General features: G+C 59.4%; 2 protein-coding genes across 5 annotated transcripts; both read left to right on the plus strand.

The window, feature by feature from the left end:
• Positions 1–1,062: 1,062 nt before the first annotated feature.
• Positions 1,063–11,364, plus strand: NFATC2IP (nuclear factor of activated T cells 2 interacting protein). Of its 3 annotated transcripts, none has more exons than XR_016225911.1 (8): positions 1,063–1,520; positions 1,795–1,867; positions 3,152–3,269; positions 3,849–3,929; positions 4,004–4,190; positions 4,874–5,159; positions 5,291–5,400; positions 9,149–11,364. XR_016225911.1 is itself a non-coding variant. In XM_002711880.6 (8 exons), exons 1-8 carry the CDS (start codon positions 1,140–1,142, stop codon positions 9,305–9,307), a joined length of 1,254 nt encoding a protein of 417 aa, XP_002711926.3. In that variant the 5' UTR covers positions 1,065–1,139; the 3' UTR covers positions 9,308–11,364. The 3 variants fall into 3 exon arrangements, 2 of the variants coding, with proteins under 2 accessions (XP_089177342.1, XP_002711926.3); XM_002711880.6 differs by having other exon boundaries at positions 1,065–1,520; positions 5,015–5,159; XM_089321216.1 differs by lacking the exons at positions 4,874–5,159; positions 5,291–5,400; positions 9,149–11,364 and adding an exon at positions 4,611–4,752.
• A 5,050-nt stretch (positions 11,365–16,414) lies between these two features.
• SPNS1 (SPNS lysolipid transporter 1, lysophospholipid) lies at positions 16,415–23,926 on the plus strand. Of its 2 annotated transcripts, none has more exons than XM_051847643.3 (13): positions 16,415–16,553; positions 16,805–17,097; positions 17,199–17,264; positions 18,937–19,073; positions 20,051–20,202; positions 20,333–20,399; positions 21,563–21,708; positions 21,990–22,145; positions 22,309–22,498; positions 22,679–22,744; positions 22,973–23,071; positions 23,266–23,437; positions 23,577–23,926. In XM_051847643.3, exons 2-13 carry the CDS (start codon positions 16,857–16,859, stop codon positions 23,669–23,671), a joined length of 1,587 nt encoding a protein of 528 aa, XP_051703603.3. In that variant the 5' UTR covers positions 16,415–16,553; positions 16,805–16,856; the 3' UTR covers positions 23,672–23,926. The 2 variants fall into 2 exon arrangements, with proteins under 2 accessions (XP_051703603.3, XP_089177341.1); XM_089321215.1 differs by having other exon boundaries at positions 16,463–16,553; positions 20,151–20,202.
• The last annotated feature ends 116 nt before the right edge of the window (positions 23,927–24,042 follow it).

Raw genomic sequence — 24,042 nt, forward strand, 5'->3', positions numbered from 1 at the left:
CCTTGGCCATTGTGGCCATTTGAGGAATGAACCAGCAGATGGAAGATCTCTCTCCCTCTGTCTCTGTCTCTCTAACTCTGCCTTTGAAAATAAATAAAAACAAATCTTAAAGAGAGAGAGAGAGAGAGAGAGAGAGAGAGAGAGATGTTCACTCCCTCAAAATAGCTGCAACTCCCAGTATTGGGCCAGCCTGAAGCCAGGATCCTGGAACTCCACACAGGTCTCCCACGTGGTTGCATGGGCCCAAGCACTTGGGCCATCTTCCGCTGCTTTCCCAGGTGCATTAGCAGGGAGCTGGATTGGAAGGGGGAACAGCCAGGATTCCAACCAGCGCCCTATTGGGTGCCATTGGGCGTCATAGGTAGCTGCTTAACCCATCGCGCCACAACACAGGTCCCTGGGGAGAAAAATGTTTTAAAAAATTGCTTAAAGTTCATGGAAATTGGAATTAAAATTTGGGGTGGGCGTTGTGGCCCAAAGGGCCAAGCCACAGCCTGGGACGCCCGCATCCCATATGGGATCGCCAGTTTGAGTCCCGGGCTGCTTCGCTTTGCATCTAGCTAAATGGGTTTATGAACATAGTTTGAGGATGTGTCGACGCTGTGTAGGACATGTATTTGGAGGGGCTGCTGGGGCGAGGGAGGGTGTGTGTGCGACAGTATGTGGCGCCGAGTGGAACACTGGGTACCACAACGGGATATGCGTTTGCCTCATGCCTAATTTCACAGTTTCTAAAGCGATCTCTCCCTCGCCTTCCGGCTCTCAACAGCCTTAGGGTTTAAGGACTACAATTCCCAGCAAGCCCCACTCCTCAAACAGGAAGATGGTCTCTTCAGTGGGCGGGTTCGGAAGAAGGTCTGTCACAGGAGAGGAAACCCGGCCAATGGGTGTGTCGGACGGAATTGAAGCCTACGCTGATTGTGCCTAAGGGATTGGAATCTTTGGCGCCTTTCTTTTAGTGGTGGATGTGTGATGGGCGGATACATTGACCAATGAAAATTCTGGAAGGCGGATCCAGGGAGTGTGGGCGGGGAGAGGTGCTGACTAGCAGCCTATTCGCCCAATGAAGAAGGAAGTCGCCGTCGGGGCGGGGCGAGGCGAGTAGAGGCTGGCGTGTGTGGCGGCGGAGTGTGTATGCCATGGCGGAACCGGCGAGGAGACGGGGTCGGAGGCCCCGAGGCGGAGGTGTCGGCCGAGGGGCCCGGGGGTCCCATGGCGGCCGGAGACGGCGTCCTCGAGTCCCGCAGTCCCCAGCCCAGCGCAGTGTGGACCCGGTGCTCGTGGACTTGGTCAGCGATAGCGACGAGGATGTCCTGGAGGTCGCAACGGCGCGCGGTGTCGCCGACCCGGTCGAGGTCCCGCCCGCGGAGCCCCCGGTGGCGGCCGCGCCCGGGGACGACAGCGACAGTGAAGGGTCTGACGCGAGGGCTGCGGGGCCCCCGCGGGCCGTGGTCAGGCGGCGGCGGCGGCTGCTACTGGATCCAGCGGACGCGCCGGTGGTCCCCGTGTACTCCGGCAAGGTGCGGCCAGGTCCCCGCGGGGGGCCCGCGACCCGGGCTCGGGGTTTCCGCTGATCGCTGAGAACGGGTGCAGATGTGTTCGGAGTAAGGGATTCCCCGGGAGCTGTGCTCTGGAGGCACCGGAAGACCTGGGGCTGGGATTTGGGGCGTTGTTGGATTTTGAGATTGGAAGAATCCTACACTTGTGGGCCCAGAAGGAGCTGGCCTCCCGGGTCGCGTGCCCAGGTCCTTAGGGAGGGACCTTGACACTGGCCGTCCCGCTTGTCGCCTGCAGGTGCAGAGCAGCCTCCACCTGATCCCAGATCACCTGTCCCTCCTGAAACTCTACCCTGAGGGGGATGAGGACGGTAAGGACGGCATCCAGGGGCGGGAGGCTCGGTGTCCCAGCCAGGAAGGGAGCTGCACTGTGGCTGGGAGGAGCCGGCCTTGAAGCGCTGTCCAAGCCGTCTCTGATCGGAGTACTCCAGAGGGCCCACGCACAAACTTCAGGATCCCACAGATCCAATTCTGCAGGGGGCAGGTGTTGAGAGTCCGACAGCTTGTTACATCTGCAGCAACTTTTTTTTTTTTTTTTAAGATTTATTTAATTTATATGATAGTCAGGGTGACGGGAGGTGAGAGAGGGGAGAGAGGAATCCTCCATCTGCTGTTCCACTCCCCGAATGGCTGGGCCAGTCAGGAGCCTAAGAATAGCATCCCAGTCCCCCGTGTGGGTGCAGGGGCCCAAGGACTTGGCCCATCTGCTGCTTTCCCAGGCGCATTAGCAGGGAGCTGGATTGGAAGCAGAGCAGGCGGGACTGATCCAGTGCCCAGATATGGGATGCTGGCATCACAGGTGGTGACGTACCCACTGCGCCACAACGCCGGCCCCTGCAGCAAGTTCTTTGGGAATACTCTAGAGCTGACAGAATGTGCTTTGAAGTTTTTTGTTTTTTTTTTTTTTTTAAGATTTTTATTTATTTGAGAGGTAGAATTACAGACAGTGAGAGGGAGAGACAAGAGAGAGGTCTTCCATCTGCTGGTTCACTCCCCAGATGGCCGCAATGGCCAGAACTGGGCTCATCTGAAGCCAGGACCCAGAAGCTTCCTCCAGGTCTCCCATGCAGGTACAGGGGCCCAAATACTTGGGCCATTCTCCACTGCTTTCCCAGGCCATAGCAGAGAGCTAGATTGGAAGTGGAGCAGCCAGGACTCGAACTGACGCCCCTATGGGACGCCGGTGCTGCAGGTGGAGGCTTTAGCCCACTACACCACAGTGCCAGCCCCCTTTGAATTTTTAAAGATTTATTTATTTGAACTGTGGAGAAGCAGAGACATCTTTTGTCTGCTGGTTTGCTCCCGAAATGCGCACTAGCGGGGGCTGGGCCAGGCCGAAGCCAGGAGCCTGGGACTTCACCTGGGACTTCCATGTAGGTGCAGGGACCCATGCATCTTCCGCTGCCTCCCAGGCGCTTCAGCAGGAAGCCGGATCAGAAGCAGAGCAGCCGGGACTCGAACCAGGCACTCTGATACGGGGCTGTAGCATCGCGAGCTGTGGCTCCGCCTGCGGCTCCACAGCGCTCACCCGTCTGAAGCCTCTGCCTCCGCTGGCCCTCCTGGCAACTCTTCCCCTGTCTCCCCTCTGCCCGCAGAGGCGGACACGGCCGACCCTGGCAGTTCCCAGCTTGAGGATTCCCTGGTGACCAGCTCTCCGTGGAAGAAGCTGAGGAGTCAGGATAAGGAGGAAGAGAAGAAAGAGGAGGTGTTTCTGTGAGTGAGCCTGGGGCTCTCGGGCCCTGGGTGCAGGGAGGGAGCTGGAGGGGTAAGCGGGGCGGGACCTTGGGTGGCTCCTGAAGCGGGGAGGAGAAGGGCTGAGAGGGGGCCTGGGGCTTGGGCAGGGCGGGAGGCTCCTGGAGGAGGCGGCGGCAGACCCTTACAGAGGGCCCACGGCGGCGTAGCCCGAGACGGGAACGCGGGGTTATGTGGCTGGCCGGCTCGTCTCTGGCTTCTCCGTGCGTCTCCTTCCTCTCCCGGGACCTGGGGCTGGCCGTGGGATCCGCGAGTGACCGGAGTCCTGGAGCGGGTTCAGAGTTAGCACCCGGCACTGGGAGTACTGCGCGTCTGGCGGGTGTTGTTGGGTCTTTGCCCGGGAGGTGACTTACCTCTAAGCGAGGCGTTTCTCCGCCTCCCGTTTGGGTCCTGTCAAGGTGGCGTCTCGGCTTTTCTGTTTCTGTGTGCGTTTTCCTAGCGGGTGTTCCCGGAGAGCACCCTCCGGCCGTGTGGTCGCGAGTGAGGCGCAGCCGGCCGGGCTGTGTTTTGCCTCTCTCCAGCCCGTCTGTCTCTCCGCAGGGCACAGGACACCTCCCCTTTGCCTGCAGCACCGCCGAGGAGCAAAAGCAGAAAGCACACTCAGGCACTCAGGAAGTTAAGGTGCCCAGGGCGGGGCGGGGTGCGGAGGGGTCGAGGGGGGAGGGGCGGCCGGCTAAGTCCCGCGTGCACGCCAGGGAAGTGAACAAGCGCCTCCAAGATCTGCGATCCACCCTGAGTCCCAAGCAGCACCGGGCCCCGGGCCCCCCGAGCCCAGACGATGAGGTGGTTGTCGTGGAGGGGCCCGTCCTCCCGGACAACCCCCGACTCTTCCCGCTCAAGATCCGGTGCCGGGCCGAGGTGGTCAGGTTGCCCGTGAGAATGGTGAGTGCTGGGGCAGGGCCGGGGGAGGGGCCGGGGGCTGCCCAGGGCGGGGCTGTGGGGTCCCAAAGGCGCACTAGCCGCTTGCTGGTATTCACCTCTGGCTGTAGTTTTTCTCCCCCTCCCCGCTGTGTCTGGCAAACTTCACCTATGCTGGAAGGTTTTAATTGCTTTTTTTTTTTTTTCCCTAGAACAGTCAGTTTGTTTTTAAGATTTATTTTATTTATTTATTTGAAAGACAGAGTTACAGAGGGAAGGAGAGACAGAGAGAGAGGTCTTCCATCTGCTGGTTCACTCCCCAAATGGCCACCACGGCCGGAGCTGGGCCGATCTAAAGCCAGGAGCCAGGAGCTTCTTCTAGGTCTCCCGTGTGGGTGCAGGGGCCTAAGAACTTGGGCTGTCCATCTGCCACTGCTTTCCCAGGTGCATTAGCTGGGAGCTTGATCAGAAGTGGAGCAGCCAGGACAAGACCCGGCACGCACCCGTAGGGGATGCCAGTGCCTCAGGCAGTGCCTTTACCCCCTGTGCCACCGTGCTGGCCCCGACAGCTGGCTTGCTGGGGCGTGTGAGTTCCAGGTTGTTACAATCCCCACCACTCCCTTTTGTCTCTACCCCGTGGCTGCTTCATTTCCTCGGCTCCTCCCCTGAAGCCCTGACTGACATGATTGTATTCTGTGTGTTGCCAGGTAAATATGACGAGACTCACAGCTGAGGAGTTCAGCAAATAGCTAAGGCCAGGACCTTCGGCTTGGGGTGGGGGTGTTTGGGTTGGGGGTGGGGATTAGCGAGACAGGAAGGCCTCCTTTGCTTCTTGTCCCCTACCCTAGTCGGAGCCCCTACAGAGCGTGGTGGACCACATGGCCGCCCATCTCGGGGTGTCCCCAAGCAGGATCCTCCTGCTCTTTGGAGAGACGGAGCTGTCCCCTACCGCCACGCCGAGGACCCTGAAGCTTGGCGTGGCTGACATCATTGGTGAGAGGAAGGCAGGGAGCTGGGGCCTGGTGGAGGCTTTTCCCCCCGGAGGGGGCAGTGGGGAGGAGTCTGGAGGGGGCCCTGCCTCCGACCCCCTCCTCAGGCCTGGCCCCCCATCCCGCCTCCTACAGACTGTGTGGTGCTGGCAAGTTCTTCGGAGGCCACGGAGGCGTCCCAGCAGCTCCAGCTGCGGGTGCAGGGGAAGGAGAAGCACCAGACGCTGGAGGTCTCGCTGTCCCCAGTGAGTGGGAGACTCGCTCTCCATGCCCTCCCCTTGCCTGGCTGGCCCCTCTCTGTGGCTCCACCCATCTTCCAGCTTCCTCCCTGCACCTGCGGGACCCTCTGCTCCACTCCATGCTGCCCCTCAGTCTCGCGACTCCCCCCACCGCCCCGGGGAGGACCCTCGGACAGCAGCCAACAAAACCCGTCAAAAGCAAGGCGCACTTCTGAGTGCCAGGCGTGTGCTGAGCGTGACCGCCTCACGTTCAGGGTGTTCAGGTCACGGCAGTCTTGCGTGGGAAAGCATGGCGGTCACCCTCGCTTCCCCAGTGTGCGGAGCTGGAGGGGCTTCTGCAGGGGCGTCTTAGGCCAGCTCTGCCGGGACACCATCAGCCCCGTCATATACACAGTGTGGCCTTCTGCAGGGTCCGTTACCTGCAGTCAGTATCGAATGGAAAAATCAAGAAAGGAACAAGTTGTAATTTTTTTGTGTGTGAAGGTTTATTTTGTTTATGTGAAAGAGTTACAGAGAGAGGTAGAGACGGAGAGAGAGAGAGGGAGAGAGAGAGAGAGAGAGAGGTCTTCCATCCGCTGATTCACTCCTCAAATGGCCGCAACAGCCAGAGCTAAGCTGATCTGGAGCCAGGAGCTTCTTCCCAGTCTCCCAACGTGGGTGCAGGGGCCCAAGGACTTCGGGCATCCTCCACTGCTTTCCCGCACATTAGCAGGGAGCTGGATTGGAAGTGGAGCAGCCAGGACTCGAACTGTGCCCATATGGGATGCCGGTGCTGCAGGCAAGGTCTTTAACCCACTGTGCCACAGTGCCGGCCCCCAAGTTGTAAGTTGTAAGTTGCACTCCATTCAGAGTGCCATCGTGAAGTCTTAAGCTCTCCTGTTGCTTGCTCTTGCCTTCTGGTGGCTGGCAGTCTGGGATCAAGGCGTCAGCAGGGCCACGCGTCCTCGGAGACCGGACTGAACCCTTCCTTGCTTGTTTGTTTTTGTAGAGTTTTTCTTCTTTTTAATAGTTCCAGTGTCTTCTTTTTTAATGTTTATTTATTTTTATCTATTTGAAAGGCAGAGTGAGAGACAGGGAGAGAGAGAGATTTCTATCCATTGGTTCATTGCCCAAATGCCTGCAATTGGCAGGGTTGGATCACGCAGAAACCAGGAGCCTGGAACTCCATCTGGGCCGCCCAGCTGGGTGGCAGGGGCCCAAGCGCTTGAGCCATCATCGGCTTCCCCCCAGGTTGTATTAGCAGGAAGCTGGGTCAGAAGCAGAGCAGCTGGGCCGGAACTGGCTCTCTCTATTGTACTGCTTTTCAAACAAATAAACCTTTTTAAAAAAGGTTCAAGGATGGATGTTGCATCTGCTGCTTGGGACACCCACATCCTGTGTTAGACCCAGCACCCTGCTGATGTGCCCTGTGCTTGGGTCCCTGCCACCCAAGAGGGAGACCCACATGGAGTTCTGGGTTTCTGGTTTCGGCCTGGCCTCAGCCCTGGCTGTTGTGGGTATTTGGGGCATGAACCAGAGAATAGAAGGTCTCTCTTTCTCTGTCTTTCCCTATCTCCCTGTTCCTTTGACTTTCAGATAAGTAAAAAAAAATTTTTTTTAGAAAGGTTCTTGAGAGCATGGGCTTAAAAGATACATTTATTTGGATGCAAAAAAAATTTTGAGATCCATGCACAGTTTTTTCATTATATGCATTTCCCATGAGGTTTCTGACGTGTGCTCATGTGGCCTCTTCATTTGATTATATCTGTACGAGCCTTACTTCCAAATAGGGCCACATTCGCATTCACAGGGACCACAAGCCGTCTTTTGGGGGACATAGTTCAACCTGTAACAACTGGCCCTGTTAGCAGACTATAATTCATGTCCATTTCCTGTGCAAAATTTCTGCCCCTCACTTTAACATCCCCAAAAGTCTTGGTCCATTCTGGCATCCACTCTTAAGTCAATGCTCATCTAAATAGAATCAACCAGAAAAAGTCCCAGTCTTCTACGTCACTTGTGGGTGAGGTTTAGTGTGGTCCATCCTGGGACAGAGTTCCTCCCCATGTGTGGACCTGTGAAACCCAGAAAGCAAATTATCTGCTGCCAAAACACAGCGATGGACTAGGCTTGGGACAGACAGCCCACTTCCCAGAGGAGCCCAGGCCCGGCAGCGCGCGTCCCGGTGGAGGTGGAATGTTGAGAACGGTCCCCCGTGTGGCTCTTGTTCCACCTGCTCAGCCCAAGGCGGCCTCCGAGCCCACGGTCCTTTCCCTCCTCTTGTCTCATCGCTGTCTGTTTCAGCCCCCACTGCTTCTGCTGGCATGAGAGTCTCAGACTCCCCGCGGGTCTCACGTGGACCCGGAGCGCGGCCGCTGCGTTCGACGCTGGGGTTCTGGCAGGTGCAGTCCCCGAGTCACGCATCTCCTGGCTCTTGAGCAAACACTTGTCTAGTGCATCCCGGCCCTGTCTCCAGAGCGTGCTGTCGGCGTAGGCTGAGAATATTCCAGATCATCACGCGCTGGCTCCTGCTTGCTTCCTCTCACAAATTTTACTTTTTCTTTCTTTCTTTTTTTTTTTCTTTTTTTTTTTTAAGATTTATTTGTTTTATTTGAAAGGCAGAGTTACAGAGAGGCAGAGGCAGAGAGAGAGGTCTTACATATGCTGGTTCACTCCCCAAATGGCCACAACGGCTGGAGCTGAGCCAATCCAGCCAGGAGCTTCTCTGGGTCTCCCACGCGGGTGCAGGGGCCCAAGGACCTGGGCCATCTTCTGCTTTCCCAGGCCACAGCAGAGAGCTGGATCGGAAGTGGAGCAGCCAGGACTTGAACTGATGCCCATATGGGATGCCGGCGCCACAGGCAGCAGCTTTACCCGCTACGCCACAGCGCCAGCCTCTCAAATTCTATTTTCTGCCAGTGCACAGTAGAATGTCATTCAGCCAAGCTCGTGGCTGCTTTTAAGGAGGAGCATCATCCTCACTCTGGTTTCCAGTAGCATTCCTCATTTGTGCCAGAGACCTCCCCAGAGCAAACCCCGCCCCTCCCGTGTTTGTTTTGTTTTGTTTTTGAGATTTATTTATTTGAAAGAGTGACGAGAGGGAGACACACACACAGATATCTTCCAACTGCTGGTTCACTCCCCAAGTGGCCACAACAGCTGGGGCTGAGCCAGGCTGGATCCAGGAACCAAGAACTCCCTCTGGGTCTCCCATGTGGGTGCAGGGGCCCAGGTACTTGGGCCATCTTCCCCTGCCTTCCCAAGTGTATTAGCAGGAAGCTGGATTGGAAGTGGAGCAGCTGGGACTTGAGCCCAATGTGCTTGCTCTGTTAGCACCCAGTGTCATCGAATACGACCTCGTCTTAACCGGGTTATGTCTGCAAAGACGCTCTTCCTAAGTAAGGTGACGTTCACACTTGCCAGGGGTTAGGCCTGGAGAATACATCCAACCCAGGGCACTTGAGGTCTTACACGTAGGCAGTAGGGGAGCCGGGCCTCCAGCTTGGGTCCCTCTTGCTGGAAAATCTGGTGATCAACGCCTCCGTCTTAACGGGGGGAGATTGAGGTTTGCGGAATTTGCCTACACCCCGAGACCCGTGGCACCGCGCCCGCCCTCTACCTGAGGAAGCTGTGCCCCAGAGGGAGGAAGGGGCTTGTCCCAGCTCTGCTTCCTCGGCCGCTGGCTTCCGTCTGCACTCTGTCCTCCCCTGTCCCCGCGAGCTCCCCGGCGCCTCCTGTCACCTACTTACCCCTGGTTTTCTCCCTCTCCTTCCAGGCCTCTCCCCTCAAGACCCTCATGTCCCGCTACGAGGAGGCCATGGGACTCTCAGGACACAAGCTCTCCTTCTTCTTTGATGGGACAAAGCTTTCAGGCAAGGAGCTGCCTGCCGATCTGGGCATGGAGTCTGGGGACCTCATTGAGGTCTGGGGCTGAAACCCCACTCCCTGTTCGGAGGCCCAGGCAGGACTTGGGGAGATCGCCTGCCTCCTTACCCCCCCTTTGCCCAGTAAGTGCTAGCAGAAGCTGCAGAATTTAACTTTAAGCGGAAACAAAACCAAGGCGTGACCTTTGACCCCCCTTCTGTCAACGCTGATATTAAGCCGTTAACTACCTGGTTAGCTGTGTGGTGCTGGTTGGTGGGCGTGGCCTCTGCAAGGAGGAGGAGGAGTCTGCGCCCTAGCCTTTCCCTTCCACCACCACCCTTCCTTCCTCCCGGTGTGTGTCGGTGAGATGTCGCTCCTATCTGAAGAGGGAGCCTCAGCAGTGGGGGCTGGGTGTGGGCTTCAGCAGTGGCCTTGTTCCCCTGGAGCCGGGCCTGGGGTTTGCTTGAGGCCCACGCACCGGTGTGGTTCCGGGGTGGCCCAGCTCCCCTCGCCTTAGCCGAAGCTCAGGCAGACAGCTCTTTGGAAGGGTGAAGTCGTGGGTTCTCAGCCCTGGGCACCTTCTCACCACGGGGCCCTGTAGAGCCTCCCTTCCTGCCGCATGCGGCCTCGTGCGCATGCGTCAGACAGCACTGAGCACACCCAGCTCTTGCGCTTTGCATCTCGGGGCTGCAGACCCATGTAAGGATTCTCTGGTCTCATGGCGTCTGCATTTCTTCATGCCTATTCCATAGGCACCCGGTCTATGTGTTTATTACCTGTCTATTTTCTTCTTCTTCTTCCTTTCCCCCCATTTTTCCACTATCCGTGTTTTTTTTTCCCCCATGTCTTTGAATGTAACTGTCTCCTTGTAAAATGTTTTGTGTGTGCACTGACTTCTACTGTACTTGACACGGAATCGTGCAATCGCTGGTGTCCTGTTTTCTTCACTCACCGTGTGTGAAGACCTAACCCTGTTGCTTAGTCAAGGTCTGCATCACTCACTGGCACTGCGCATGGCTCCCCACGGTGCCACCTGCCACCCGGGGCCTCCTCGGAGCCCGAAGGCGTGCCCATCTGGGTGCTTCCAACTCCGTGGCACTGCCAAGGCCATGATAAAAACCCCACTCATGTGGCCCCGTCCGTGCCTGCCTGAGAATTGTAGCACGTGAACCCAGGACGGGATTACAGGTCATACGGGCCAATTTTTCGATGGCTTTCTAGATTTTTCTTTAAGGTGGGATTTGACCCTCCCACTTGAGGTTTGGCTGTCTCGCCATCTTCACCAGCACTCAGTGTCGCCCCGCTTTCTGACCGCCACCAGCCTGGCGCTGTGTTGAATGTGCGCTGACCTGATGGCCACTGGTCGTGGGCCTTTCTCACGTGCCAGCCTCTCTGGTGTTCCTGTCTGTGAATTGCTCGTTTTCTAACGGGAGCTCCTAATCTCTTCGTGGTTGGTTCTCAGGAACTGCTTGTCTATTCCTGGGCTGTTGCAAAGAACTCAGAACCGCTCGTTGTCTGTCGGTGTTTTTGGGCCGGCCTTCCCTGAACAGGCCTTTAGGCCGTAATCGTTTTATTGTAGATGTGTGAACTATTCTGTCGTAAAAGTTTGTTGCTTTTTTTTTTTTTTCTAATTTCTTATTTCAAAGGAGTTGAGATGTTTTACATTTTCTTCTGTTCGCTCATTGGTCGGCCCTTCTACACAGAGGCCACTAACCAGGGCCAAAGCCAGCTGGTGCCCCCTGGTGCTTTGCCCGGGCTGATGTCGGTTCTGGTTCCGATTGGTGGATGCTAGGCCCTCGTGGTTGCTAAACCCTGAATGTCCCTTTTTAAACTATTTGAAACGCACCTTTGTATCTGAGACCAAGGTTTATTTTGCAACCTGGGATGAGCCAGTTTTCTCAATACAGTCTACTAAAAGCCATTCACTGATATGTGCTACGATTTTAGCAAAAGTATGTCAACCGCTGAAAACATTTCTTTGTTGAATATGGAATTCCTGTTGAGTTTGATAACATTTAGGTGACCCATGATAGTGCTGCAGCTTTTTGGACCTTTAATGTCCATGAATAAGTCTGACACATTAAAATTACGTCATCAATCCCAGCAAAATAAATGGGAGCACTTTGAGCTGTGTGTCCTTTGGCGTGTCCGCCTTTGCGGCCCTCACGTGACTCCGAGGTCGTTGGGGCAGAGACTGTTCGTTAATCCCTCAGCCCTGGTCTCCCTCCTGCCCAGGTGGGGGCAGCGTGGCATTGTGCGCAGTGCAGGTGCTCGGAGCCCACCCCGCAGGGTCAGCCCCTGCATCCGCGGGCTCTGCACCATGGACCCAAAATATTTGGGCAAAGAGTCACATGCGTGGCTTTTTAAAGGTTGATTTATTTGAAAGGCAGAGTTATAGAGAGATGGAGAAGAAGAGACAGACAGAGGTCTTCCATCCACTGGTTCACTCCCCAAATGGCTGCAATGGCCGGAGCTTGGCCAATCTGAAGCCAGGAGCCAGGAGCCTCTGCCCAGTCCCCCACCTGGGTACAGGGCCCAAAGACTTGGGCCATCTTCCACTGCTTTCCCAGGCCACATAAGGAACTGGATAAGAAGTGAAGCAGCCAGGATTTGAACAGGATTTGAACCGGCACCCATGTGGGATGCCAGCACTGCAGGCAGCGGCTGTACCCACTACGTCACAGCACTGGCCCCTCTAGAGATGATTGAAAGTGTGTGTGAGGCTGTGTGTAGGGACTTGAGCATCCGTAGTTCCGGGTATCCACGTGGGTTCTGGAACCCCTTCCCCGTGGATGCAAAGGACGACTATTTCCTGACTCCCCTTGCGGCTCTGGCCGGGGCTCCTGGGTGTGAGTGGGAGAGGCGGTGGGCCGCGTGTGCCCCTCTCCTGCCCGTCTTCCTGTGTGCTGGCTGCAGCCCTCCTGACCCGGAAGCCTCAGGAAGGAACCAGGGTCTCGGGCTGACCGCTGGGCTTCCATGTGAGAGGGACTGGGTCCTGTTTCAATCACTGTAACCCGAGGATTTCGTGCCCAGGTCTGACCCCAGGGGGTTGCGATGGGAAGCACAACCAGGGGTCCTCTTTGGAGACCCGTGTGGATTTAGCCCTGAGTGGAAGCCCTCGTTGCTCATTGAATATGGCACCTCCCCAGCTTCCCTCGGGTTCTGCCAGGTGCCTAACCAATGTGGCTGGACCTCTGTCTAAACCCTCTAGCAAGTGCTGGAAGGTTCCAGTTCCCTCCCATCTTCCCAGCACCGCGTCTGGGGAGCCTATGAGCAAGACAACTCTTGGTAAAAGAGTCTGCATTTCTCCTGTGGCAAGAGAGATTGTTCCAGATGGTCTTGTGAAGCCCTGTTGATGGCAGGCCTCCGAGCTGTGAGGGAGCCTCACCGGAGCCACAGGCCAAGCCCAGCACTCTCCCACAACCTTATTCCCTCCGGAGCAGTCCTGGGAGGTAGGCGAGGTTCTTCACTTCTGCTTGCAGAGGCTTAGAGAGGAGGCAGCCCACCCCAGCCACTGGCCACTGGCCACAGAGCTGTCTGCACGGTGGGCCTGACACGTGGCTCAGAATCCTCCAGGAGACCAGGGGCTCCCTCGTTTTATGTATTTATATGAAAGTTAGATGGCCCGTGCCACAGCTCACTAGGCTAATCCTCTGCCTACGGCGCTGGCACCCCGGTTCTAGTCCTGGTTGGGGCACCGGGTACTAGTCCCGGTTACTCCTCTTCCAGGCCAGCTCTCTGCTGTGGCCTGGGAAGGCAGTGGAGGATGGCCCAAGTCCTAGGGTTCCTGCACCCACATGGGAGACCGGGAGGAAGCACCTGGCTCCTGGCTTTGGATTGGCGCAGTGCTGGCCGTAGTGGCCATTAGGGGAGTGAACCAACGGAAGGAAGACCTTTCTCTTTGTCTCTCTCTCACAGTCTATAACTCTACCTGTCAAAAAAAAAAAAAAAAAAAAAAAAAAAAGAGACAAACAGATCTTCCATCTGCTGGTTTATTCCCTAAACGTCCACAACAGCCAGGGCTGGGCCAGAACCAAGCCAGGCACCGGAACCAGGGCGGGGTTCTGACTTAGTTTACCCCCTTGAGTTTCCTTTTCAGAGAATGTTGAGAACTTTCTCTGCAATGTCATACTCCGAGGGGCCAGACCACCACAGACGTGCAGTGGCTGACGCTGCAAGAAGCCAGTGTGAGTGATTTTTGGACATTCAGTGCATAGACACGTGTGCTCCAAGGAGGGCCTTCCCACTCTCCCTTTTCTGGAACCCCCTCCCCCAACCCTGGCTATTAGAGGGAGGGAGAGAGAGAGAGATTCCATCCATTGGTTTACTTCCCAAATGGCTACAACAGCTGGGGCTGGGCCAGGCCAAAGCCAGGAGCCAGGAGCTCCTTCCCGGTCTCCCATGTGAGTGCAGGGGCCCAAACACAAGGGCCATCTTCTGCTGCTTTCCCAGGTCATTAGCAGGGAGCTGGATTGGAAGCGGAGCAGCTGCCTGGCGCCCACATGGGATGCTGGCCTGGCAGGTGACTGCTGAACCAGCACAAGCCCCAGCGCTGGCCCTGGCACACTGCTTCTCCAGAGGCAGCTGCTTTTTTTTTTTTTTTTTTTTTTTTTCTTCAGACAGGCAGAGTTAGTGAGATAGACAGAGAGAAAGGTCTTCCTTCTGTTGCTTCACCCCTAAATGTCCGCCATGGCTGGCACGCTGCACTGATCTGAAGCCAGGAGCCAGATGCTTCCTCCTGGTCTCCCAGGGGGTGCAGGGCCCAAGGACCTGGGCCATCCTCCACTGCACTCCCGAGCCACAGCAGAGAGCTGGACTGGAAGAGGAGCATCTGGGACAGAACCGGCGCCCCAACTGGGACTAGAACCTGAGGTGCCGGCGCTGCAGGCAGAGGATTAGCCTAGTGAGCTGTGGTGCTGGCCGGGAGGCAGCTTCTTCAGGGACATCTGCCTCCCCACTGCCGCCTCTCCTCGTCACGAGTCAGGCTTTGCTCCGAGCGGCTCCTGTGACACCGAGCGAGCATCCCTGTGCCTGCTAACAGCTCCTTTTTATTGCTCAGGAGCATGTCGCCGTACGGGTGCACTGTTCCCTGGTTATGGACATGTGGGCTCCCCCCCCCTTTTTTTTTTCCGTTGTGAATAATCCTACAAACATTCATAAACAAGCTTTTGTTTGGACATACGTGGGCCTTCACAGGAAGCGAGAATTGGCAGTGGAGTCAGAACTCAAACCCAGGTACTTGCTGTAGGATGCAGGGGTCCCAGGCAGCGGCTTTTTTTTTTTTTTTTTTTTTTTTTTTTTTAAGATTTATTTGGGTGCCGGCACTGTGGTGTTGTGGGTCAAAGTCCCAGCCTGCAGTGCTGGCATCCCATATGGGTGCTGGTTCGAGTCCCCAATCCAGCTCCCTGCTAATGCACCTGAGAAAGCAGTGGAGGATGGCCCAAGTTCTTGGGCCCCTGCACCCATGTGGGGGACCCAGAAGAAGCTCTTGGCTCCTGGCTCCTGATCAACTCAGCTCCAGCCATTGCAGCCATTTGGGGAATGAATCAGCAGATGGAAGACCTTTCTCTCTGTCTCTATCTCTAAAATAAATATTTTTAAAAAACTTATTTACTTGAAAGGCAGAGTGACAAAGAGGGAGAGAGAGAGAGAAGGGTCTTCCATTTGCTGGCTCACTGCCTAAATGGCCTTCATGACCAGGGGCTGGACCAGGCTGAAGCAAGGTCCTTGGAACTCATCCAGGTCTCCCACATGGGTGCAGGGGCCCAAAGGCTGGGCCATCTGCTGCTTTCCCAGGTGCGTTAGCAGGGAGCTGGATTGGAAGCGGGGCAGGTGATCTGGAACCAGCATTCTGATATGGGATGGCGGCATCACAACAGCTGTGCCGAATCCCAGCAGCCCCCCCGGGTGCAATCTCGCGTATGTGCTGACAGCTGTCTCCCCCAGATAAGCTCCATGAGGGAAGGAATGAAATCCCTAGCCTAACACTTGGCAAGGTGCCAGGTACACAGTAGCTGCTCGTATATTTTATTTAGAAAGCACCGTGAGAGAGCGGCGAGAGAGATGTCTCATCCACCAGGTCCCTCCCCAAATACCTGCTACAGCCGGGGGTTGGCCAGGCTGAAGCCAGATATCAAACACCATTGGGTCTCCGTGAGTGGTAGGGGCCTAAGCCTCCCGGACAGCACCAGCAGGAAGCTGGATCAGAAGCAAAGAAACCAGGATATGGATCAGGCACTCTGATACGGAGGGCCGGGGTGGGGGTGGGGGTGTTTTACCCCCAGTGCCCCTCAAAGGAGGTGTTTTGTTTGTTTTAAAAATTGTATTATTTACTTGAAACGCAGAGTTACAGAGAGGGAGAGACCTTCCATCTGCTGGTTCATTCCCCAAATGGCCACAACGTCAGGGGCTGGACCCACGCAAAGCCAGGTGCCTCTTCCAGGTCTCCCACGTGGGTACAGGGGCCCAAGCACTTGGGCCATCCTCTTCTGCTTTTCCTACGAGCAGCAGCAGGGAGCTGGATTGGAAGTGGAGCGGCAGGGTCTTAAACCAGCGCCCATGTGGGATGCCAGTGTCGCTGGCAGCGGCTTGACCCGGCCCCTCGAAATAGTAGCATTGTAAACCCCTCCAAGCGATCCTCCGGTGCCAGGGCTCCGACAGTCCGACAGCTGGGGGTGCGGAGGCTCTGAGCCCCTACCTCCCCTACGTGAGACCACCAGAGGGCGCAAGGACCCCAGGGACGGTGGGAGCCAGGGGGAGCCCCGGCCTGGTGGGCGACGCTTCAGCGCGCACACAGAGGACTCGGGGGACCCCAGGCCGGTCGCGCTGGGGAGTCCGAACCAGAGGCTGCTGCTCAGCCCTCGTGCAACGCCTGCTGAGCACGTACGAGGCCGCGAGGGTAACTGCCGAGAGCCAGCACTTGTCATTGGCGTCTCTAGAGATATCCACTACTCCCAAATCTTCGAGCTCCCTCTCGCCTCTGAGCCACAAAACGGAGTCTACTGCGGAGGGGTGAGGCGACCCCGCCGCGTGCCACAGCTGCATCGGAGCCCAAGGCTCCCGGAGCGCGGAGTCTGCGACCCGGCCCCGGTTACCCCGGCGACCGGCGGCGGTCACGTGACGCGGGAGCCGGCGCCGCCGCCGCAGCCCGGGAGGCTTCCGTAGCCGGGCGGCCGGTCACGTATGGAGGGCTGGCTCCCCCGGGAGGTCCCGCCCGGACTCCAGCGTCACATGACCGGCTTTGAGCCAACATGGCGGCCGCCGTGGTGCAGCGCCGGGGCTGAGCGAGCGCGAGCGTAGGGGAGCTCCTGGCCGGGGTGAGGGGTGGTCCCAGCGAGGGAGGGGGGAATCACGTGCCCCTCGGTCTGCTCCCGTGCCCAGCATCACCTGCGTTCCACGGTCGGCTCCGCGCGCTGTGTCTAGGGGGGTTGGGGCGGCATGAGCGGGCCCGGGTCCCTTCCCAGCCCCACGCTCTGTGCTTCGGGGCCAGCTCCTGCCGGTCTCGGGGCGGACTTCCTTCTCCTGGGTTCCCGCCAGCCTCCTCTCTCCAGCTTCCAACCCCTCGCAGGTGGGATCGTCGGTGCGAGCGGAGCGCGGGCGGGCGCGCGCCCCCCGGGACCATGGCCGGGTCCGACACCGCGCCCTTCCTCAGCCAGGCGGATGACCCGGACGACGGGCCGGGGTCCGGCCCCGCGGGGTTGCCGGGGTCCGTGGGGAGCCCAAAGTCCGGGGAGCCGCAGGTCCCCGACCGGGAGGGGCTGCAGCGCATCACGGGCTTGTCTGCGGCTCGTTCGGCTCTCGTCGTGGCCGTGCTCTGCTACATCAACCTCCTGAACTACATGGACCGCTTCACCGTCGCGGGTAGGGGCTGGCCGCCGGCAGGGAGCTGTGGACGAGGGCAAGGGGGCGAGGGCTCTGGGCTGAGGCTGCGTGGCCGGGCCCTGCCCCGGTCTTCCCCGCAGGCGTCCTGCCCGACATTGAGCAGTTCTTCGGCATCGGAGACAGCAGCTCCGGCCTCATCCAGACCGGTGAGTGCTCCCAGCAGCGCGTGCTTTGCTTCCTTTCTCCACGTGGAGGCTCAGTGGCCAGAGCGAAGGCAGGCGATGGTGATCGCGCTGTGGAGTTGGGCTCAGCTTAGAGGCAGCTTAGTGCCGTGGCTGAGACAGACCTGGGCTCCCATCTCATCTCCCGTGCCCTGTGTGCTGGTGGGCAAGGCACTCAACCTCTCTAAGCCTCATTCTCCGTAACTCTAAGTCAGAGTCCACTCAGGACTCCATGGATAAGGGCGAAGTGCCGAGGGCGGCGTTTGGCACCTGGTAGGCACTTGGAAATAGTAGCAGGAAGGGCTGTCTGGAATGGGGGAGGAAAGTCTTGCTTGTTTCAGAACTTTGGGATTGGGCATAGCAGGTAAGCCACCGCCTGTGATGCTGGCATCCCATATGAACACTGGTTCGAGTCCCGGCTGCTCCAGTTCCGTGGCAGCTCCCTGCTGATGGCCTGGGAAAAGCAGCAGAGGATGGCCCAAGTGCTTGGGCCCCTGCACCCACATGGGAGGCTTGGATGGAGTTCCTGGCTTTGGCCTGGCCCAGCCCTGGCCCTTGGGGCCATCTGGGGAATGGACCAGTGGTTTGGAAGATCTCTGTGTCTCCCTCCCTTTCTGTAATGCTTTCAAATCAATAAATCTTAAAAAACAAAACAAAACAAAAAAGCAGAACTCTGGGGCTTGTGGGAGAGGCAGAGCCAGGGCCAGGTCCACTCTTTCTTCCCTCCCTTCCCCACTTCCCTCATCTTCGCTTCCTGTCCTTGTCTGTGACCCAGCCGCCCGTCTAGGAACAGGTACTATTGCTGCTGCTGCGTGGAGGAAGTGGGCGGTGCTGCCCACACTTTGTGAGGAAACTGAGGCTTGGAGAAGAGTTAAGACTTGCCCAGGCCACACAGCGAGTTAGAGGCAGGCCAGGGCAGCGAGACCAGGCCTTGCTGTGTTCTTGTTTCCAAGGGAGGACATGGAGTGCTTTGTTTCGGGAGAAATGAGACTGGCACCACAGGATGAGGTCTGAAGAGCTGTGGGGCTGGAGAAAACGCAGACCTTTCTAGACAGCCCAGCTTCGCGACTTTTTCACTGCGCACGCGTATTGAGCACATATTTTATGCTAGGCTGCGATCAGTCGGGGCCTTTTGTCTTCTGCTGCGCGAGAGGGGGCAGCAGTCAGTGAGCCCTGAACTAAAAGTGCGTGGTTTTCCATCGCGTTGGTGTTGAGGGGGAGCTTAGCTCTGTGAGATTCAGGGGCAGAGGGCAGTGTGTCCGGGATAAAGGGGACAGCGGGGACTCAGGTGCCTACGATGGCGTTGCCCTTGGTGATTGATCAGGCCACTGGGATGCATCGAGAGGAAGGGACCATGAGTTTGGGGAGGTAGGCAGGGGCAGGATGGGTGGGGAATCATGGGGTTGATTCTTGCCTGGGCGGGAGGAAGTGACCAGTCCGCTGTCCCATTCGTTCTGTACTAGGAGGTTTAGAAACACTGAAGTTGGGACTGGACCAGCAGGAAGCTCTGATGGACACAGGGATGGGGAGACGTGATGTGGGGAGGGGAGGGGATCTCTTAATGCTTTGGTCAGTCCTGCGCCGCCCACCCCAAGACTGGGGCGAGAGCGAGGGGCAGGGGGACTGGGCGGGGCTGTGACTCTCTGCTTCCTCCCAGTGTTCATTTCCAGTTACATGGTGTTGGCACCTGTGTTTGGCTACCTGGGTGACAGGTACAATCGGAAGTATCTCATGTGTGGGGGCATTGCCTTCTGGTCCCTGGTGACACTGGGGTCATCCTTCATCCCCAGAGAGGTGAGGCCCCGAGCTGGCCGCTGCTGTGGCCACACCCCGCTCCCCCGCTGGTCTTGGCTGCCGCTCCCTGGGAGTCAGTTTTCCACAGGCCCGGAGCTTCTGCGATCTCCTTGGTCCGTGCTGTCTTATACCCTTCCTTGTCTGAGTTCATTTGCCTGCTGTCCCCTCCCCCTTTCTTCTAGAATCTTCTTCCATCCATCGTCCCCTCTTCCCCTGCCCACTGGTTGCTTCCTCGCCATCCCCGAGTGCTCATGTTTCTGTACGGGGGAGGCTGCCCTCGCTTCCTCCTCCCCTTCCCAGCAGGCCCCTCGGAGCGCAGGGCAGCTTGGGGGAAGCAGCAGGCAGGGGAGGACTCTGGCCTTGTCCGCACCTCCTCGTCTCCTGCCCACCGACTTCTGCCCTTGCCAAAGACATCAGTCGCCTGGTGGCCAGGGGCACCTCCTACTGCCTGGTCCCGGTCTGGCTAAGTCCCCTGGGAGCCTTTGGCACTGCTGAGCCGCTGATCCTCCTGCAGCGTCTGCGTCCCGGGCTGGGGCTGTCGCTTCTTTGCTCCTTGGTAGCCGGCTCCGTCCTCTGCCCTGCAATGCTGTGCACTCTCCTTGGGTGACCGCGCCCCGCCCTCAGCGTCGGGCGCCTTTAAGCAGCCAGATAACCGCCCACCTCAGCTCCTCAGTCACCTCTGGGTCTCCTGGGTGGGATGGGCAAGGGAGGAGCTCCGCTTTGTTTCGCACCTGTTGGGTGCACAGGAGCCGGAAAGCGGCCACGTGAACGAGCTGTCGTTGTCCCCCTTTCGCAGGTGAGGAAGCTGAGGGTCAGAGAGGTTAGGTTACTTTGTCACGGTCACAGCTAGGCAGGGGTGGAGCCAGGATTCCAGCCCACGTGTGTCTGATGCGAAAACCCAGGCGCCTCCCCCGGAGCGGGCTCGGGGCGGCTGGTTCCGCGGCGGGGTGCCAGCACCCCCATGTCTCCTTCCGCAGCGTTTCTGGCTGCTCCTCCTGACCCGGGGCCTGGTGGGGGTCGGGGAGGCCAGTTACTCCACCATCGCCCCCACGCTCATCGCCGACCTCTTCGTGGCAGACCAGCGGAGCCGCATGCTCAGCGTGTTCTACTTTGCCATTCCCGTGGGCAGGTGAGCGGGCCGGGGCCGGGGGCGGGGCCGGGGGCGGGGCCGGGGGCGGGGCCGGGGAGGGGGAGGTCCAGGGCCTGGCGTGGGCGGTGTCACTGACCGCCGGGCCCTCCTGTCCCTCCCGGCCCCGCAGTGGCCTGGGTTACATTGCAGGCTCCAAGGTGAAGGACGTGGCTGGGGACTGGCACTGGGCTCTGCGGGTGAGTCTGGCTGGGACCTGGGGGGGCGCTCTCGGGGTCCCCCTTTCCTCTCTACAGACCTCCCTCCCTTCCCCCCACCCAGCCCTGCTCCACTTTAAACTTTGCTTGTTTGTTTTTAAGATTCACGTATCTGAAAGGCCGACAAACAGATCTGCCAGCCCCTGTGCCCTCCCCAGATGCCCACAACAGCTGGGGATGAGCCAGGCTGAAGCCAGGAGCTAAAGACTCCTTCAGGGTCTCCCTCATGGGTAGCAGGGGCCCAGGTTCTTGAGCCTCCACCTCCCAGGTGCACTAGCAGGAAGCTGGGTCGGAAACGGAGTGGCTGAGACCGGAGGCAGAACTCTGTGGGATGCCGGGGTCTCCGGCAGCAGCCTAACCTGCTGTGCCAGGGCGCCCGCCCCACTCAGAGCCCCGCTTGTTGGGCAGCGCCTGCCGTGCGTGCCCCTGGCTGTCCTCACTGTGAGGCGCCGGCAGGAGGCTGCGTTGGCTTTCCTGACCGGGAAGTCCCGGCGTGAGTGAGGCGTAAAGCCGAGGCCAGGCTGCACCATGTGTTCTCTCCGTCCTCGTCTTCCTGTGGCGCAGAATCCTGCTCGGATGGGAGGAGCGTAGAATCCAGCACCGAGGCCTGGCCGCAGCTGGGATCCTGCCTGAGCCGTGTCTGATTGAGAGAAGTGGGGAAGAGAGGGTTTCCCAGTAGAGAATCCAGGTGCTTTTACCAAAGAGGCAGCAAAGTCAGGCCTGCCAGAGAGGGGCCCCCGGAGCAGGCGTTTGGCACAGCGGGTGTGCTGCTGCCTGAGGACATGGCAGGCCACGGCAGGCCATGGCAGTGCCCCGGGTTCGAGTTGCAGCTCCTCTTCTCAGCCAGCTTCCCGCCACTGTACCCCCTGGGAGGCAGCAGGTGAGGGCAGGGGCCAGGCCCCGCCATGTGCAGGCATTTGGGAGTGAACCAGCAGGTGGGAAACCTGCCTGTCACTCCACCCCTCAGATCAAATGAAAATAAAGAGAAACAGGGAGGCAGCCCCCGCCCCAAGACTGTAGGTGCTCATCTGTTGGTTGGGGTCCTTGAGCAGTTCTTGTCTGCCTCCTTCTCCCTCCCCCAGCCCCACAGTTGAGGGTATGCCTGCCCCTGCCCGTGCCCGTGCCCAAGCCTGCTCTTTCCCCAGGTGACACCAGGTCTTGGAGTGGTGGCCGTCCTGCTGCTGTTCCTGGTAGTGCGAGAGCCACCACGGGGAGCCGTGGAGCGCCACTCAAATTCGCCACCCCTGAACCCCACATCGTGGTGGGCGGATCTGAGGGCTCTGGCAAGAAAGTGAGTTTAGTCCCATGCTAGTCCAACATCTGGAGGCCTCCCAGGGACCCCTTGAAGTCAGGTTGGGATTGGATTTTAAGTGGGTGTGGTCTGGTGGTCTCCCCCACCCTGGCCAGGAATTCAGTTGGCACTGCCCCCTTGTGGCAGATGGTTCTATTGCAGGCCCAGGCCTTGGGCGTAACCGTGCCTACATCCTAGGTCCTGATCTTAGTGAACTGAGCCAGGGAGGGTCTTTCTTTGTCACCCCCCGCTGGGGTCTGAGCCCACCCCACTGTCTGCAGCCCTAGTTTCGTCCTGTCCTCCCTCGGCTTCACGGCTGTGGCCTTCGTCACCGGCTCCCTGGCCCTCTGGGCTCCTGCATTCCTGCTACGTTCCCGGGTGGTCCTGGGGGAGACCCCCCCCTGCCTTCCTGGAGACTCCTGCTCTTCCTCAGACAGGTACCCCGGGGGGCGGTCCCAGAGTCTCCCTGTGTCCTGGCTTGGGGGATACTGGGAAGCTCTGTGCCCACCTAGCCTGGGCTTGTGAGGGTGGCCAGCGGGGGGACTTGGCAGGCCAAGGCGCTAGCCCCTGTGGCCCCCCCCCCCCCCCCGCTACCTCCAGCCTCATCTTCGGGCTCATCACCTGCCTCACTGGGGTCCTGGGTGTGGGCCTGGGCGTGGAGATCAGCCGCCGCCTGCGCCGCTCCAACCCGCGGGCCGACCCCCTGGTCTGTGCCGCCGGCCTCCTGGGCTCCGCACCCTTCCTCTTCCTGTCCCTCGCCTGTGCCCGCGGGAGCATCGTGGCCACTTACGTGAGTAGCCAGCGCAGGTTCAAGGGAGGAGGATCGTGTCCTGGGGCAGAGTCCCAGCTCTGGCCCTTCCCAGCCTTGGTGGTGGTAGCCTAGGAGCGGCCGCGGCGCGGGTCTCCCTCGGGGTGTGGGGAGGACTTGGGGAGTGGGTCCCTGTGAGGCCCCTCCCACCGCTGTGTCCAGATCTTCATCTTCATCGGAGAGACTCTGCTGTCCATGAACTGGGCCATTGTGGCGGACATTCTGCTGGTGAGTGGCCGGGCAGCCCTCTCCCCCGCTGTCCTCAGCTTTGGGAGCAGGGACTAGGGTTGGGGCCCCACGTGCTCTGCAAAGCCCAGTCCCCGAGGGCCCTGCGACCTTGGCCCCTGTCACACCTGTGATCTCAGCCTAGGCTGAGCCATGGCCCTGTCCTGCGCCACCTCTCCCCCCACCTCGCCGAGAGCCTCCACTGAGGCCCCTCCCTCCCCCCTCCCCCAGTACGTGGTGATCCCCACACGACGCTCCACCGCCGAAGCCTTCCAGATCGTGCTGTCCCACCTGCTGGGCGACGCTGGGAGCCCCTACCTCATCGGCCTGGTGAGCCTCACCCCGAGCTTGGGGGTCCTGTTCTCCCAGCACTGGCCGGTGGCCTACCTGGGCGGCTGCAGGCGCTGGGCACCCTATAGCCTCCCCTGGGTGGGGAGGGCTTTGTCTTGGCAGAGTCCCTGAGGGCCCACCCCTTTCCCATGGCTGTCCCGGCTGCCCCTGACGCTCCGCCCTGCCCCCCGCAGATCTCCGACCGCCTCCGCCGCAGCTGGCCGCCATCTTTCCTGTCCGAGTTCCGGGCCCTGCAGTTCTCGCTCATGCTCTGCGCCTTCGTCGGGGCGCTGGGCGGGGCGGCCTTCCTGGGCACCGCCATGTTCATCGAGGGTGACCGCCGGCGGGCGCAGCTGCACGTGCAGGGTCAGTGCGGGCCCCGCCCTGGCTCCCGGCCGCTGTCTCAGCGCTGGGGCTGGCGGCTCTGTGTCCCCCTCCTGGTGGTGGCTCTGCGGGTCTGCTCCAGCTGACCTTCCAGCCCTGGCTCTGACCCCGCCCCCCACAGGTCTGCTGGCCGAGGCAGGACCCGCAGATGACCGCATCGTGGTGCCGCAGCGTGGCCGCTCCACCAGGGTCCCCGTGTCCAGTGTGCTCATCTGAGTGGTCGTCCCTCACCTGTCTGCACATCTGCCGCCACGGGCCCTGGGGCCCGTCCCACGAGGTGCCCGGGCCTAAGCCCTCAGCCCGGCCCAGCTTCCAGGAGGGACCCTGGGCCCTGTCCAGCTCCCAGACACTACATGGGCAGCCTAGGGGAGGAGTTGGGGGTCTGGGGTGGGGAGGGGGTGGGGTCCCCTCCACTGGAGCAGCCCCAGGGGGTTGGTGCTATTTGTAACCGAATAAACTTTGTAGCCAGACCCCAAGTGCCTACCTGAGTCTTTTGTCTGGATGCTGGTGACCCCTGACCTCTGGCTGGCCATCTCCAGCCCCAGGGCTCCTGGGGGCGGCGGGGGCGCTGCCGGGGGGCCACCGGG

This window comes from Oryctolagus cuniculus, chromosome 19 (genome assembly GCF_051225735.1).
Source record: "Oryctolagus cuniculus isolate XC-2025 breed Fujian yellow rabbit chromosome 19, ASM5122573v1, whole genome shotgun sequence".
Taxonomy (NCBI): Eukaryota; Metazoa; Chordata; class Mammalia; order Lagomorpha; family Leporidae; genus Oryctolagus; species Oryctolagus cuniculus.